This window comes from Molossus molossus, unplaced genomic scaffold (assembly GCF_014108415.1).
Source record: "Molossus molossus isolate mMolMol1 unplaced genomic scaffold, mMolMol1.p scaffold_m16_p_1, whole genome shotgun sequence".
In the NCBI taxonomy this organism is placed as follows: domain Eukaryota; kingdom Metazoa; phylum Chordata; class Mammalia; order Chiroptera; family Molossidae; genus Molossus; species Molossus molossus.
The window spans coordinates 217,733,414-217,751,103 of NW_023425344.1; the positions used below are offsets into that span (position 1 = coordinate 217,733,414).

Sequence of the window (17,690 nt, forward strand, 5' to 3'; positions counted from 1 at the left end):
TAAACAAAAATGAATGACCCCACTCTCCCTCAAAAAAAAAGGAAACCTAAGCATCTAATGGGTGGGAGAAAAATTACGTTTTTTGGAACTGAAACAGAAATTGTTTGGATGGTTAAATGAAAGCACTTGCTACAGTTATGGGCCTAGTTTATATTTGCAATGAGGAAATGAATTTTCGAGAAGAAAAAAAATTCCTAGAGACAGATCTTGATTACCTGCATTTCTGAAGATATGCTCAGAAAGGCCTCCCAGGGTCATGCACTGGTCTATTCAGAATGTATACTGTGCCTCCTTCAAGTACAAAGGACAAGGACAGACAGTCTTATCAAATTATATACAGCAAAATGAAGAGCCCCAGAAATGATATTTTTAGTAAAAAAAAATAAATAAACCTTCCCAAGTATTATACACAGATTTTCAAAAATAGGAATCTCTGTTTCTCCTGTTACTTAGAAACTTAGCAAACCACATCAAATCTTTGCACCTCTTAATTATACTCACTAATGAAGGGATAGAAACATGAATAATCTAAAATTCACTTCTTTCTGAGTATTAAAAAAAAAATGTACCAACCGTAAGGACTCTTCCTACAACAGCAAACAGAAACTTTTCATTTTTAAGATTGCCTAAGGTCAGAATTAAAGTAAGCTTTTTAAATGTCCTAACTAACACCAAACAAAAGTGAAGACAGACTGAGTGAAGAGAAAAGTCCATCTAGGAGGAAAGAGAAACTACAGAGGACCGGAGTAGTAACTTTTATAGCACTGGTCTTTCATGAATCATGGTGAGCCAGAACCAGGGCCTCTGGGATTACATAAATCCCTGTAAGGCGAGAGGGGCCAGAGCAAGAGAAAGGACTAGACTATTACACTCTGCCATAGCTCACTCTTCCACTCACACATCCCCCACAAAACTACCCAAAGGAGACTATACAAAGGTAATGCTTTTCCAGGTCCTGGGTTTCAGTTCAGTGAAAAGTTTTCTATGCCCTGGCTGGTACCACTCAGAGGTTAGAGCATCGGCCCACAGTCTGAAGGGTCGCAGATTCGATTCCCAGTCAAGGGTACGTACCAGGGTTGCAGGTTCCATCCCAGTCCCAGTTGGGGTGTGTGCAGGAGGCAACCAATCGATGTGTCTCCCTCACATCAATGATTGATATTTCTCTCTGCCTTTCTCTCCCTCTTTCTCTTCTTTCTCCCCTCCTTAAAAAATATCCTCAGGTAAGGATTAAGCAAAAAGAAAAAAGAAAAATTGTCTATGGTGTATTCCAAGGAGAGCAGCAAAGTGCCAGGTTAGTGCCAGCAACAATTCTTGTGAATCAGCAAAACTCTGCTGGTCTAAATCCAGGAAACTGAGTTGTTTTCATTGTCAAGGCTGCTACACTCAAATTCATTTAATGTTTATATACTATTGCTGCTCTCCAAAGCCGATCAAATAAACACTAAATAAAGACACTAAATTTTAATATCTGAACAATCACCATACTCATTCACTCATTCACTCATTCACTCATTCATTCATTCAGTAAACACTCATTCCATATCTCCTTACACGCCAGACACTGCCAGCTCTCAATCAGAGCTGAAATGACTGAGGATAAAATCAGAGAAGGAAACTTATGCCCAGAGCCTGTCAAAGCACTTGGTTGTCATAAGCTTGTCAGATTCAGAGACTGTGTTCTGTCCAAAGCAGCACCTTTTCAGCTAACCGGAGTAGGCCATAATCATAAACCTTTGTCTTTAAAGCTATGCTCAGTTTATTACACAACTACACCGCGCACAAAAACTCTTCATTTAAAAAAAGTTCTTTAAAGAATATTTAAAATGCAAACCAGAGAAGAAAAAGGAATGAGTAAGAAGTGATTTTATGAAGTTAGCACCATTCTATGTGAAGAATTCCCTTGCTAGCTGAAAGGATGGTTTCACTCAACAGGTGCTCATTCAGCAGGGAAGCTGTGAAGGGGGCACTTATCCTGGACAATGGGAATACAATCATGAGTGGACATGGTCCCTGACCGCAAGGATAGCAATATCATAACTGTCAATTACCAAGTGCTTACCATGTGTCAGCACTGGTCTAGGCATTTCATATACATCACCTCTCCAACTAATCCCACTTTACAGATTAGCAAACTGAGGCTCTGAGAAGGCCATTTGTCCAAGGTCACCTAACACGCGAGGAAGATCGGCTGGAATTCTAGGACTGGCTGGCTGGTTCACACACCTATTCTCTGTCCATAACTCTACTCTGCTGGACACGCACCATGTCTGTGTCTTCACCGTCAGTCTCCCTAGCCTCCCTTGCCACCTCTGTATTTCCGCCCTGGCCACAGCCCTATATGCCCTACGCAAACCTACCTGCAGAACGACTAAGGAAGGAAAAATACAGAGAGAATAAAAAAAATAAATGTCAAAAAACATGTTTTTAATTTTTAAACAGATGGGAGAGGGGGAAAAAAGTACAACGATGGGGGACTGTCTCTTACTTCAGTAAAGCTGAAGTCCAACAGCACATACACCTACAGTGCCCTGCCTTGACTGAGGCTTTCACTGTCCAGTCCTAGAGTCTTTATTTAAAATCTTTAGAATAAAAAGTAAGAACTCAAGGTAGAACAGAAACATCAGCATCTACCAGCTCAGGAAGATGACTTGGAAGGAAGAACTGACTGACATTCCAATTCAACCACACTTACTGAACTCTCAACTTCCAGGAATTTGTTGGAACCTTGCTTTCCCTCATTCTATACATACTTCTAATTATATGTACGCGGTGCTTTTATGAATATTTTATTCACGCTTATTTTATTTGAATTCATTATGAAAGGGAAACAAATCCACTGGGGTTGAATATATTTTGTCTCAAGAGAAACAGAAGATGTATCAATGACGATACTCATTATCTATTATTGAGATAAGTATGAGAAATGAGTGGTTTGGACATTGTAAGAACCATAACTTCCCATGAGGAAGAAAACAAACTTTCTAGGTCTGAATAAAGACTAAAAAGAGGTTTTCCTGCTAATCAGATTTATAAGTGCTCAACAAATCCATAATTTCAGTTCATAAAAATAGCAATAGGTAACAACTCACAGATGAAGAAAATACTTCTAACGCACGTACAATTCATATTCTAAGCCACCTGCTCCAAAGATACTTTTACAAAACTCCTGGCAACATCTTCAGAATTTTTTTTAGATTTAAAAAAAAAAAATTATTCAATGCTCCCACTTAATGAAAGATGTTAGGTTAACAGCTACTTCCTATCAGTCCAGGTAATGTTCGCCAATCTCTTAGCAACCTCTTGGCAACCACCAACAGTCCGTTCTGATGATTCACAGTGACAATGTTCAGTGTCATCACACACATCCAATTCCCCAATCTCCCCCAACACAGCACACATACCAGCTGGAGAAGACAGGTGAACATAATGCTTTAACATCCGTCATAGAGCAAAGCAGCTCATACTTGGCTAGCCTAGTCCTTGGGTCTGGTTATATACTGACTTTGACAGCTTCCAAATGTTACTTCACTCAAAAATGCTTTTTAAATGCTTTTTAAATGCTTTTTAAAGTTCATTAGTGAATGCAATATATAGTGATATATGTTTCACTTAAACAATTTAGTCTATGATAGACTTAATGGAGCTTAAAAAAACAACCACTTCCCTAAACATAAAATACAGAAATAAATCATTTTTAAAAGATCCATTTGAAACCCAAGTCTTAAAATACAGATTGTTAAGTAGTAGTTATACATAAATAATAATAACATCAACAACGAAGGCAAAGAAGCTAACATTTATATAACACCATGATCTGGAACCTACTCTAAACATTAGCTATATTAACTTGATCTTCAAAATCACCCTATGGAGAAGTTTTTGATCTCTCATCTTTTTCAAATGAGTCAAGCAAAACTTCATGACTGTCTCACCAAGAAAGAGGCAACTAACTAGCATACCCTAGAAGAAATTATTCTCTTAAGAGACAGTATAGAATTATAAACAGCCTTGCTCACAAAAAGGTGAGAGGGGTCTTTCTAGCCAAAAAATGTAGGTGCAATATCCTACTTATATTACCATGCAAAAAAAAAAAAAATATTCCATTAAGTAAAACCTTAAGAAAATATAATTTCACCAATAGTATGTTAATATTAAATATAATTTACACTTATGGGATTGCACATTGTTTGACTAATCATAAAATGATTCTAAAATTATTTTGAAATTCATTAACCATTGAGGTACTGTCACAACCTCCAAACTCTACAGTTCTCTTATTTATTTTGCTGGACTCTCCCACAGGTCGGGGTCTGAGATAATCATAGATGATGTGTTCCCTCTCATGTAAACCATCTCAAATCCAGTTCTGCTTCAAGCACTGGTACTGAAAGAAAAGCACTCACTCCACTCAATTTTCACCACCCACAGAAGGCAACACAAATAACACAAAATAATTTAAATCATAATAGCTCGAGAAAATTTAAAATTAGCAAGTGACGAGGTGGATTCAATTTTTAACTTCATTCAATTTGTCAAATAAATACTTTCAATTATTTATTTTTCCAAGCATCATAGTAACCATAACATCACCGATGTTACTTGCTTTGCCTAACTGTAATTTTACTGTTGCTTGCATCCTCATTTAATGAACTTCAATTGGTGCTGACAGTAATTCTAGCTCTAATCTTCTAAACCTTTATTCTTTTAATGAATTAAATCTATTGTATTATGTCTCCCACTATTCTAAGCAGCAGTTCATAAAACAGTGAATTAAAACACATGAAAACTTACAATCATAAACTTCAATAATACAGGGCTACCTATAGAGCATATAGCTGGACATGCAGATGAATTTTACTCAGTTTTAAAAGGGCATTTTGTACATTTCACTTCGTAGTCTGAAAGTAAATTGGTAATATTTTTTTAAAAGCAAGCAATAATTAAGTGATTTGTTTTCAAAGAAACTTCAGTATCATCAAATGACAAACACAATGTTACCATAACAAAAAAAATAACTTTTTAAATTCCAACTCCAACAATAAGATTATCTCAAAGTAATCTTCTTGTTATTTTCAAAGAAACCTCAGTATCCATAAAATGACAAGCACAACGTTACCATGACAAAAGAACTTTTTCTAATTCCAACTCCAATGATAAGACTATCTCAAAGTAATTATAATGCTCTTAATCATCACATAGAACACAAAAAATGTGTAAGTGTGACACAAGAATATATAAACATGAGGGGAAAATATTATTCCTCAAGACTGGGTAAGGAGCTTACGGGTGATTTATATATTCTATGGTTGTATATTTACAAATACATACAAGGACAGGATCAAGGGCAAATTCTAACCCAGCCTGAATGATTTGGTCCTAACAACCTAAATAGCCCCATCAGTCTCTGACCTCTAGCTACAATGGCCTTTTGAGATGAAGAAGCTCATCAACCTTCTTGTTTTGCTCATCATTGTGTTCCCAGGGCAGTGCCTGGTGCATCATACTGCTCAGAAATTTGATGAATGAAGGACTGAATTACACAGCTCACAGAACAATTACAAAAATGAGAATTTAAGACCCTTGGAGGAGACTATTTAGCCAGGCCATATGTAGACTCCTTCCAAAGCTGTTTGCTTCATACAGACTTAGAAAAGCATTTGCACATGATTTATTTCATTCAAGCCCCACCATAACTCAAGAGTATAAGTACAGGGTCTACCACTCCTAAGCCCAAGGGTATCTAAAGTATACCATTTCTAGAACATCCCACTAAACCAGAAAAGCCTAAATAAATTCCACCATTAGTTGAAATGCCTTTTACAATGTTAACATATAAATCTAAATACAACAAAGTATAGCTCTATCTAAAATCGTTAAGGAATAACTAAATCTAGGAAGTACGTTTTCTCAGCAGCTAAAGGTTATGTCAAAGTTCCTCATGCCTGAAACCTTACAGACAGACCTGCCCCTATATCCAGCCACATCCAAGTAAATTTCATAACTGAGTTTTGAAACTTCATCTTAACTGTTTTTGATTAAAATATCATTAAGCTTTCTTAAAGTGAAAGGAATATTATTTCTAAATGACTGGTTACTGCTAAAAACACCAGTTCACTGTATCAGTTGTAGATGCAGATCAAATGTAGCTGGAACCAGGGAAGGACAGCGCAGAACAGAGCCCTTTTACTTCTAAATGACCTTTGACTTCTAAAAAGTCAATCAGCTTTCAAGTCATTTTGACTTGAGCTCACAAATTAGGGAAAAACACCAGTCCTTCTGATGCATCACTATCTTTCTAGAAAATTAACTGGACGAGACAAAGGTTGAAGTAGCCTCCTGACCCTCAAAAGAAACTAATTTTTGCCACAATGTCCTTGATTCTAAAATATTCATTCAAAAAGAAAGTGTTATATGCCTAGAATGTGCAAGGCACATGATGTCTGTGATTTGCAAATGGCTAACCTAAGAGAACTCCTTAGGAATCTGAACCCACTCTGAAATCTCACTGTAAGATGTGGCAGAGGAGTGTCCCCTTCTATTTCCAGATACTGCCTTCTAGGGCTGCTTTGATAAAAGGATCGTTTGAAAGTCTGTATCTTCCTTATCAGAAGTACAGAAGTACAGTACTGTACTTTTCCTGAAATGATGCCAAGTCCCGGTTTTTCCATGTTCCTTTTAATGTTTTACCATTTTACTTTGAACAGTGTTCCAGGCACAAGCAACCACAAATTAATGAAATTAAAATGTAGCATCACCATCAAATGAAAGTCTTTCCTGGTGCCTACATAAACGAATGAACTTCTGCCAGATCCCTTCCTCACAACACTGTGTATCTAAAACAGGATCCAGGTCCAGAAGAGTGACTCAAAACAAGATCAATGACAAACAGAATAAGGGAAGGAATATTTATTAAGCAACTAATCACACATTAGGCAGTTTATCTACCTCAGGCCTTACAACCACCCTGAAAGTATCAGTCCCATTTTACAAGAGTGGAAATTGAAGCTCCCAAGAGGTTCACAAAGCTAGGATTATCACCTCTACTTGAACCCACGCCCTTTCCTATAAACTAATTCCCAATGATGGAAAGATGAATAGTAGGCCACCACTGGCAGAATGCTACCAGTTTACCAAGCCCTAACCACCCCGTGGCTGACATGCCTTCACTGTGACAGCATCTGAGTCCCACAGAAGTCCAGGGCAGCACCTTCCCCTCCCTACCATCGGGAGGTGCTGGCAACCCTTCCTGCCCCTCTTGGCTGCACTGCCTGACCCTTCCAAGGAGCTGAGCCCACTGCTCCACCATGAATCTTCCCCATCACCACCTACCTATATCTCCCCACAGTGCTGCTGCCTGCCGGGCTGCCCCCACCCTTCTTTTCTTCGTTTATCTTTCTCATCACTTCAGTATCCTCACAATTTTCAGGTTCCTTCAAAAGGTAATAAGATAAACCTGACCAGCTTGACTCAGCGGTTGGAGCGTTGGCCCAAGGACTGAAGGGTCTCAGGTTCGATTCCCAGTCAAAGGCACGTCCTGGGTTGCAGGTTCGATCCCCATGACCAGTAGGGGCCCATTTGGAGGCAAGCAATCAATGTCTCTCTCTCGCATCAATGTTTCTTTCTCTCTCTTTCTCCCTCCCTTCCACTCTGTCTAAAAATCTATGGAAAATTATTCTCTGGTGAGGATTAACCAAAAACAAAAAGGTAGTAAGATGATTCACTTAGTACATCACCCCAGCACAGCGTGAGCAAGATGGCAATTAGCTCCAGTGCTCATCTGTGTTCATCTACTGTTAATGTGCATAACAGAGAAGGCACTGGCCTTGGAACAGATGGGCCTGGGGTCCCAACCCAGGCTCTCTCTACAGGACTGGGCAGGTTACTGCGCAGGGTTAACAGCAAACATCCTGCTCTCAGTGCTGTTGGGAAGCTTCAATGTGACACCATGTATTACATCGCAGGGCGCACAGTAGAACCAACAGACACCGCTTCTCTTCTCCTTCTAAACCATTTATTCGCCAGCAAAGGTAACTTGAGTGTCTCCTCCTAACTTCTTTCCAGGAAAAATGCTTTTTCATAGGCACATTCAATTTTACCATTGGGGTTCCTACTCACCTAGCTTAATTTTCCAAACCACTACCCTGTAGTCATGCAGTAACTTCTACCTTCAAACACCTTCTAAAATTCTGTTTGACATTAAAAAGAATTAAAAATCAGGAGAGACATGCAGAAGAAACCTCTTATCATGAGGTTTCCTTTCTACAGAAAGGGATTATATGACAAGAACTCTCCCTCTACTGAGTAAGGAAACGGACTGACGCCTACCACCAGCGCAGCAGTTCCTGCCTGCGGAGAAACTCCTGAGAATCAGATAAAAACTCGACAGCCTTTCCCAGAAACATGTCAATGTGAACAGAGACACGACATACTGCCTGGAATTTCAAGAGGGTCAAGGGCCCTCTGAAACCCACCCACCAATAGCAAGATAAGAGCCCTCAAGATAACAGACCTTGACAAAGAACCATCTATGATACTCCTTAAACTGGCAAAATCCTCACTTCAGATTTTGTTTCTTTAAAATGCAATAAAGTCAAAAGCCTGGACACAAACTTCAAGAAGTTTTCTCATTCACCCCTTCATGTCTCTCTCTCTGGCTCAAAACAACATGCTATAAAACTAACAAGGCTCAAAACCTAAAAAGGAGGTGCACTCTTAGAAGCAAAATCTCAAAACAAGGATGTGTTCAGGGCCGGTGCAGGTGTTGGGGGATGGGCAAGAGAAAAGGAAATATAAAAATTAAGTATTAGAACTCTATACATTTTATTTTTCAATATTGTCCTCTTTAACTTCCTATGTCCGTGTATATTCTTAATGGGCATTACATATTTGTATAATAGCATATGCATATAATATATAAACAGATATATATGTTATTTTTACTGATAGGAGTAAGCAATTACAAAAAAAAATTGGTGGAGATCCTGTCCTAGTAGACAACTTCCAATTAAGTTATTTAACAAAAATTTTATCTGGCTAACTCTCCACAGATGGAATTTCCCTTGAAGATAATTATATTTGCCACTTTTAAGTTCTTATTCTTGAAATCAGAAGTCAGTTTGAAACTGATGTTGACTAAGCAGTACTGCTGAGATTGTTCCATAAGAATTAGTTCTCCTTTTTGCTTTAAAAGTCTAATTCTCACAGCTATACATATATATACTCCATATTTTTCTTCCTTAAATGGAAATAATCCATGTAATGTATTTAAAAAATAGAAATCAACTGAAAAGCATTTTCCATTACACAGTTCTTCCTAAATTTATAATAATTAATATTCTTCAACTCCTACAATGTACCCAGCACGGAGCTAAATGTATTACCTACTGGAAGGTACCTAATCTTTTTTTTTTTTTCATCCTCACCCAAGGACATTTTTCTATTTTTTTGTTTAGATAAAGTGGGAGGAAGAGAGAGACAGAAACATTGATGTGAAAGAACACATCAAGTGGCTGCCTCCTGTACAATCCCAACCAGGGCCAGGGACCAATCGCAACTGAGGTACATGCCCTTGTCCACTGAGCCCATCGACATTCTCTCTCATCGATGTTTCTGTCTCTCTTTCCCTTGCTCTCCCTCTAAAATCAATAAAGAAAAAAAAAATTTTTTTAAGAACCCACAAAATTGAACTGCAATTTATACTGACTGTACCCCCAAATAAAATTAACTGAACCCTACCAATTTACTTAAAGCAATACAGTACTATAAAAAATTAAATAATAACTACCCTTTGGCATGCACATGTAATTAATTCTAGTTTCTCCTAAAGAAATGGCCCAAAGCCCTGGCCGGTGGCATAGCTGGTTAGTGCATCATCCAGATATACCAAGTTTTTGGGTTCCATCTCAGATCAGGTCCCTAGGACCTCCCCTAAAATCTCCACCCTTAAAACCCTTAGGATAGAGGACCAGTGGTGCTCTCCTTCCCAGGATTAGTCCTGCTCCTCTGCCTTTCCCTCCCCCTCCCCCTCTCCCAGGGCCTCATCATTACCTTCGCCTTCCTCACTCCCAAACTCCAAGGGCCCTTCCTGTACCTCTGTAACTTGTTTCCTAAGCCCATTCCTTCTACAAATTACTTCTTTTACTTCTGTGATTTTCCAAATAAAAAAATAATTTTTAAAAATGAAAAGAAATGGCAAAAATAAAGTCCTATATTTTCTTTTTTTTTTTTTCTTTGTTGATTTTAGAGAGAGAGGAAGGGAGAGGGAGAGAGAAAGAAACATCTATGAGAGAGAACATCGACTGGCTGCCTCCTGCATGCCCCACTGGGGATTGGGCCCACAACCTGGGCATGTGCCCTGACCAGGAATCGAACTGGTGCATGGGTCGACGCTCAACCACTGAGCCACACCAGCTGGACCTCCTATATTTACTTTATATTCCATAAGTTACTTCCTAAAGTTGGTAAAATGGCAACACACAAAAGGTCAATTTGTAAGAAAACAAGTGTCACTTAACAAACTCCTTACTTTCACTATGAAAATCAACAGCAAATACATATTTCTAAAGTCTATATGTGATATTTGTCATTCTATAGATATGGAAATCTAATTTATGGAATGTTTTCCAGAATATTTTCCCAGAACGGGCTTACTACACAAGAATCACTTTTAATCCATCTGGAATTAAGCTTATGGATATTCTAGCATTACATGGTCTTGTGCTCTCTAATTCTCCCACAGTGGCAAAATAGACAAGTTAACAAATATCATATTCTTGGAGAGCAAAGTTCCTGAAAATTTTTCCATCTACCAGACTTCACTTAAAAAATAAGAAAAGGAGCCCTGGCTGGTGTGTCTCAGTGGTTAGAGTGTCGACCCTCGAACCAGAGGGTCATGGGTTTGATTCCGGTCAAGGGCATGTACTTGGGTTGCAGATTCAATCCCCTGCCCTGGTTGGGATCATGTGGGAGGCCACCAATCGATGTGCCTCTCTCATACCAATGTTTCTCTCTCTCCTTTCCTTCTACTCTATCTAAAAATCAATAGAAAAATATCCTCAGGTAAAGATTAACAAAAAAATAAATAAATAAAATAAAAACCCTGACTTAAAAAAGAACAAAAACCATATAAAAAATAAAAGAGAGAGAGAGAAAGATATACAAATGGCCAATAAGCACATGAAAAGATGCTTATCACTAATCATTAGGGAAATGGAAATCTAAACCACAATGAATTACCACTTCATACACATTATGATGGCTGTTTTCAAAAACAGAAAATAAATGCTGCTGAGGATGTCGAGAAATTGGATTGCTGGTAGGAACATAAAATGATCCCGCTGCTGTGAAAAATAGTATGGTGAGTCTTACAAAAACCATTAAACAGCCCTGGCTGGTTTGGTTCAGCAGTTGGAGCGTTGGCCTGTGGACCAGAGAGTCCCGGGTTCGGTTCCCGCCAGGGGCACATACCAAAAAAAAAAAAAAAATTAAACATTTGATCCAGCAATTCCATTTCTCAGTGGTCTATACCCAAAAAAAATGAAAGCAGGGACTCAAACAGATATTTGTACACCCATGTTCAGAACAGCATTATTCACAATAACCAAAAGGTGGTAGTAACCCAACTGTTTGTTCACTGACAGGTGGATAAACAATATGTAATATATACATACGCTGGAATATATTCAGCCTTAAAAAGGAAGAAAATTCTGACCTACCTACAACACGGATGAACCTTGAGGACATTATTCTAAGTAAAATAAGCCAGTCATGCCCAGCCAGTTGTGGCTCAATGGGCTGAGCACCGTCCCATGGACTGAGAGATCCCAGTTCTATTCTGGAGGCCCGGGGCACATGCCTGGATTTCGGGCTATACCTTCAGTAGGAAGCGTGCAGGAGGAGACCAATCGATGTTTTTCTCTCATATCAATGTTTCTCTCTCTCCCTTCCTTTCTCTAGCAAAATCAATAAAAACATATTAAAAAAATAATAAGCCAGTCACAAAAGTAAAAATATTGTATAATTCCACTTATATGAGGTTCCTAGAGGAGTGTAAGTCATTGAGACAGCAAGTAAAAGGGTGGCTGCCAAGGGGTTAAGGGTAGGGGGAATGGGGAGTTAACGTTCAATGGATACAGAGTTTCACTGGGGAAGATGATAACGATAACGTTCTGGAGATGAGTGGTGGTGATGCATGCACAACAGTGTGAATGTACTTAATACACACTTAAAAGTGGTTAGCCCTGGCCAGTTTGGCTCAGCGGTTAGAGCGGTAACCTAATGCACACTTAAAAGTGGTTAAAATGGCCAATTTTATATTACGTATAGCTTACAATAAAAAAGAGAGAAAAGACAGCAAAATATTAAAACGTGCCAAATTCTTCTCACATATGTCTCTTTCACTACCCACAAAATCAATACCCTGGTTATGAGTGGTTAGTTAAGTTCTAACATAAATGATTACCATACACCCCAAGAAATTAATATAACAAAGTTTAAAATTCTTTCTAATCCTAAAAAAGTTTAATTTGCTTCCTCAAAATGAAGTCCTTTGCCAGATAAAGATGCTAAAGATGCTACTATATGTCTAGTTCAGATTAAATAAGTTAGTTACTAAAGAATCCAATATGCCTCCCAACTTTGTATTTCAAGCATGGTTAGTTTTATCCCTAGAGAGTTTTTCCTTCATTTTTCTTCCAAAGCCTCATAAAGACTATTTTCATTGTTACCAGCAAAATCTTTTGCCAGAATCCTACCTCCCCCCAACTCATGGAGTTCATTTTTACTAATTGATAGATGTACCATCTTTACAGTAATCAGTATTCATTTAGTTTCCACTAATTTTAAGTACAAATATTAGAATTTCATTTATGAATCTCCCTCCCTTTAAAAAAAAAAAATGTTCACATGGGAAAAATACAAGCTTGAAATATCCTAGGCTAAATTTTAAGGATCCTCTAGTCAATCTCCAGTGTTTCTTATAATAACTTCTGATTTCACAAAGTTTTACAGAAATAAATGTTCGTGCATGAACTAGCAAAATGGGTTTTGATTTCCTCTGAGCCACTATAGTGCATTGCATTGTTCATGTCTCCTTTCTCTTCACTCTTAAGTGCTAGGCAGGCAAAAATCTACCTTCAAAGGTAGATTCTGATAGTTTCCATGCTATAAATGTTATGTTTCAATAGATTTCAAACAATGCCTGTTCATAAGCACAAAGCACACAGATGAAAATTTAAAGGAACAAAAAGTATCCACATACCTAAACAAAAGTTGAAAGGTCTATTTTAGAAAAAACAGGTACATATTTTAAAAATCAGTCCTTAATTCATTCCAATGGAAAAAGTAGTATTAAACAAATATAATCATCACATACACTTTATATTTATACTATATGAAAACACAAATGCATGCAATCAGTTACTAACTGACCATTTTCTTCTTGATTTTTAAAAATAAAATCTTTCAAACATCATTTTTTACATGTAAGTTAATGGTACCATCTCTTCTACTAGGTCTACTTCCTGTAACTAAGACTGTACAATTTGAAACTGTCATTGCATACAGCGTGTACAACCAAACGTCAACAAAAGAAAAAATTAAAACTACAGACCCAGACATCTAAAGTTTCTCTGGCATTCAATTTTCCTACTTATTAATGTGAGAGATCTTTCTAATAATAAGTTTATTTTCATTTATCCATATTTATGTTCAATTGAACCCTTTGTGTTTTTTTAAATGTTTTTATTGATTATTTTTTTAGAGAGAGAGGGGGAGAGAGAGAAACATCAATGTCAGAGAGAAACATCGATTGGCTGCCTCCTGCACACACCCCACTGAGGATTGAACCCAAAACCAGGGCATCTTCCCTGACCAGGAATCAAACCAAGACCTCTCAGTCCATGGGATGACGCTCAATCCACTGAGTCACACCAGCCGGGCTAAATTGAGCCCTTTAAACGGGAGAATGAGGCCCTGGTAGATGTGGTTCAGTGGTTGGAGCGTCAGCCCACAAACCAAAGGGTCATGGATTCAATTCCAATCAAGAGTGCATACCTGGATTTCGGGTTTGTTCCTCTTGCCCTTTTGTTGCCTGAGCAGGGGGCAACCAATCGATGTGTCTCCCTCACACTGATGTTTCTCTCTGTCTCTCTCTCTCTCTCCCCCTTCCTCCCTTCCACTTTCTTTAAGAAAAATCAATGGGAAAAAATATCCTTAGGTGAGGATAAAATTTAAAAAAAAAAAAAATTTTTTTAAAGGAGGAATGGTTTATCTGGTCACACACCAGTAACTTCAACAAGTCTGAAATCTCCCATCCCACAATTTGTAACACAAAATTTTAACAAATATGAATCTCTACAAAAAGGAAATTATATATACATATAAAAAGATCAACTGAAAAGGAAACCATCACCTGGTCACGAGCCTTACCTTTCAGCAGTGGCAGAGGTGTTAACTCAATAGGCTTGCCTTGAGACCTAAACTGTGAGGAACTTTGCGACCTCTTCTGTCTGGCTTTTCTGACGGACTTCCGAGAAAATCCGTCTACTTTATCCACTGATGGAGGAGTAGTTGGTGCTGAGGACATATCCCTACTGAAGAGAAATAGGTAACATAAACATATTCCCAAGGCAAAAGCATAGATGTGAGTTGCACAAATTCTAAAATTCCCATATACAATATTCATGAAAATGGGAATATGTAACAAAGAAAGCAAATAAAATCAATTAAGAAAAATTATGCTCATTTTAAAAACTTAAAAACTTGGTGAAAAACAAAAGTAATATGACTACCATACACAAATATTGTAATTCTAATGTATTATGCTGTTCCTGCTATGATAAGCACTAAAGGTGCTCATTTAGACTTGAAGAACTCTGCGCTATCTACTCATTTTCTAACTATAAAGCTCTTTTCATTCTGAGATTCCTGAAGTAATGTTGGAGCTATTCTGCAGCTGGAAAACTTCCATTGATACATTTTCCCAAGATATTTAATATTATGAATGGGTTCTGCAGTAGAAATTCTTATTGTACTTCAAGAATCTACACTTAAGGTTTCACAGCAAGTGAAACTTAACAATTACTGAAACTATCTAGGCATGACTTTTAATGCAATGTGCTTGCTGTGTTGGCTATGATAAACTATACCACACTGCAAATGAGAACAGGCTATATTACTTTAAACAGAACATATAAAAGCATAATTAAAATCATTTCAAAGATGTCTTCTTTTTTGAATGAAGCCATCTTAAGTTGTTAAAACTTAATAAACAGAACTATGAGGAAATCATGTACCAAAGTTGAAATGAAAACTTAAATTCACAGCCTACTTTGACAACCAAGTTGAGTTCCCTTGAAGTTCATCATCAAATATTAATTTTCATTCCATCAAACAGATAAAACTGAACAGTTCTCTTGGATTTTTTAATTCTGTGATAATATTAAAAAGAAGGCTATTTCCTAAGAGTAACAAGTGTTAATAAAGCTCAATTTCATTCATCAATTAAAACAGATGCCATCATTTCCATGGTATGGAGGCTTCATGCAAGATTAATGGTAGACTTGAACAGAAATAATGCATATGGGGGAAATGCTGAAATGCAGTTAATCACCTGTCCAAACATAAGACAAGTGTTTTTTAACCTCTAAATAAAAGTGTAAGGTAGTTTCTTCCTGAACTTGTAAGAATAAAAAGTTACCTCAATTACCTGGATTCTGACAAAGCAAAAATAACAACAACAACACACACACACAACACATGATGTTGAGGGTTGGAATTCTGGTTCTCTTAAAAAAAAGTTTTTAGAAATCTACCTAACTTAGTCTTAAATAAAATGTGACAGATTCAAAATGAAATTTTAAACTATGAATGACTACAGAGGAAAGATCACTTAAAATTTTTCATAAAGAATGCATCAGGAAAAGCTCCACATCACATTTGTAAATTGTAAATTTAGGGGCCCTTTTTCCAATCTGGCATGTGAATTATTTAGATTTCCTTTAACTGTAACAACCCAAGATTTCAGTAAATCCTGTTCCTCCATCACTCTTTTTGTCCCTTCTTTATTCTTCAAATCCCATTTGTAAAGGTGGTTTATTGGCAGCAATTTTTTTTTAATCACCTGCCCTTTACATCCCTGGCCAAGAATAAACGTCAAGGATCTCAACCCTAAAGCGCTGCAGAACTGAACGTGCACTAGCAGCGGGTCGGTGCAAAGCCCGGAGAAACAGGTTTAGCCCTGGACCAAGGCGCCCGAAGCTTTGCCATCCTCTAAGCGGTGGGCATCGGGCATTTCCAAGGCTCAGGATCATCCAAAGAAGGTACTGGGGTGAAGGAGAACGACAGGGAAGGGGTTCGTCTGTAGGGATGGCTCACATACTCCCTTTGCTCCTACCCACCCCCACCTCAAGCCCTGAAGATAAGCTGCTACAGAATCCTCCTCACAACCCCAATCTCCCTTTTTCTCCCTGCCGGGTCAGTGGATAAGGGATACAAGAATACGTCTACAATGCCGGAAGGTGGAGAAAAGCGGGCCAAGGGGGAAAGAGTGAATGAGAGGCATCATCAGGAGCGTTTGCAGGTAAATCAGACAAGTGGCACAGGCCCTCCCTCTCCCGCACCCCAGCCCACCGCACTCCTCGCTTGCCCGGGCCAGGCCTCCGAGACTGGTGCCCTGCAGGTTCCCCAGGAAGACACGGAGGCGGCCCCAGGAAGACACGGAGGCAGAAGGGAAGCGGGCGAGCCGCGGGGCTGGAGGGACGAAGTTACCTTGAAGCTTCTGGGGAAGAATCCGAAGATGATCTGTGGTTTTGAGGGGCGGGAGATGGGCGAGAGGGCCGCAGCGGGGGCGGGTGGCGGGACCCTGACTTGCGGGGGGAGGTCCGGACAGCGGCAGGGAGCCCGGGGCGACGGCTGTCCGGCGCGGCGTCCCTCCGGTTCCGCGGCGGCTGTGCCTCTAGGCCTCACGACCGGACCAGAATCTCAGCGCTCCGGCGGCGACGGCCTCACGATCCTCCCCCGCGGGCCCGTCCCATCAAATCGGCACCGATCCCGTTGCGGCTCCGCCGGTGGTTCCTCGCTCACATTCCCGGCGGGCGGCGCCTCTGCTCGTTGCCCGGGACCTGGCGGCGGCGGCGACGACGTGGGGAGGGGGGGGAAGGGAGGGAGGAAGACTAGATCCGCAGCAGCAGCAAGAGAAGGAAGGCGAAGGAGGAGGAGCCGCTGGAGCTAGAGCCGCCGCTGCCAGAGTCGCCGTTCAGTACCCGCGATGGGTCCCCGTCAATGCCCCTTTCTCTCTCCTATTGTCAATATCACCGGGCGGCTGAGTCCATGGCACACGCGCAACCGAACCTTCTGGCCAGCAGCGCCCGCCCCCGGCGCCCACTCACTGGAGGCTTCAAACGGGAAGCGAGGTCTCATTGGCCGGCGTCCGCCTTCACTCCCATGCCAGCAGGTTCGGCTGAGGGCCGATCAGGGATTGGCGGCGGGGGGGCGGAGAAATAGGAGGGTGGGAAGAGAGGAGACCCAGGATTGGGCTGAGAGAGAGAGAGACCCGGATGCAACCGCGATCTCCGGCCGCGCTGCTGCCGCTTCCGCCAGGAGGCTGGGTAGCTTGGAGAGGGTAAAGAGGGTAGTCAGTGCGACTGCTAGGCCTGAGAGGAGCGCTTTAAACCCGGAGGTGTGCGACCGAC

At 39.8% G+C, this 17,690-nt stretch overlaps 1 protein-coding gene across 4 annotated transcripts in view; it reads right to left on the minus strand.

Moving 5' to 3' along the window:
* PPP2R5E (protein phosphatase 2 regulatory subunit B'epsilon) overlaps positions 1–17,324 on the minus strand; it is a 141,259-nt gene extending 123,935 nt beyond the window's left edge. For 2 of the 4 annotated variants that reach the window (XM_036253203.1, XM_036253187.1), the window contains exons 1-2: positions 16,768–17,324; positions 14,428–14,591 (exon numbers count right to left, since the gene is read on the minus strand). In XM_036253203.1, the coding sequence (XP_036109096.1) occupies positions 14,428–14,584 (157 nt within the window). In that variant the 5' untranslated portion in view covers positions 14,585–14,591; positions 16,768–17,324. Of the gene's footprint in view, positions 1–215; positions 289–14,427; positions 14,592–16,767 lie in introns of those variants that run through there. The other 2 variants (XM_036253197.1, XM_036253209.1) reach the window with 2 other exon arrangements.
* Positions 17,325–17,690: the final 366 nt, after the last annotated feature.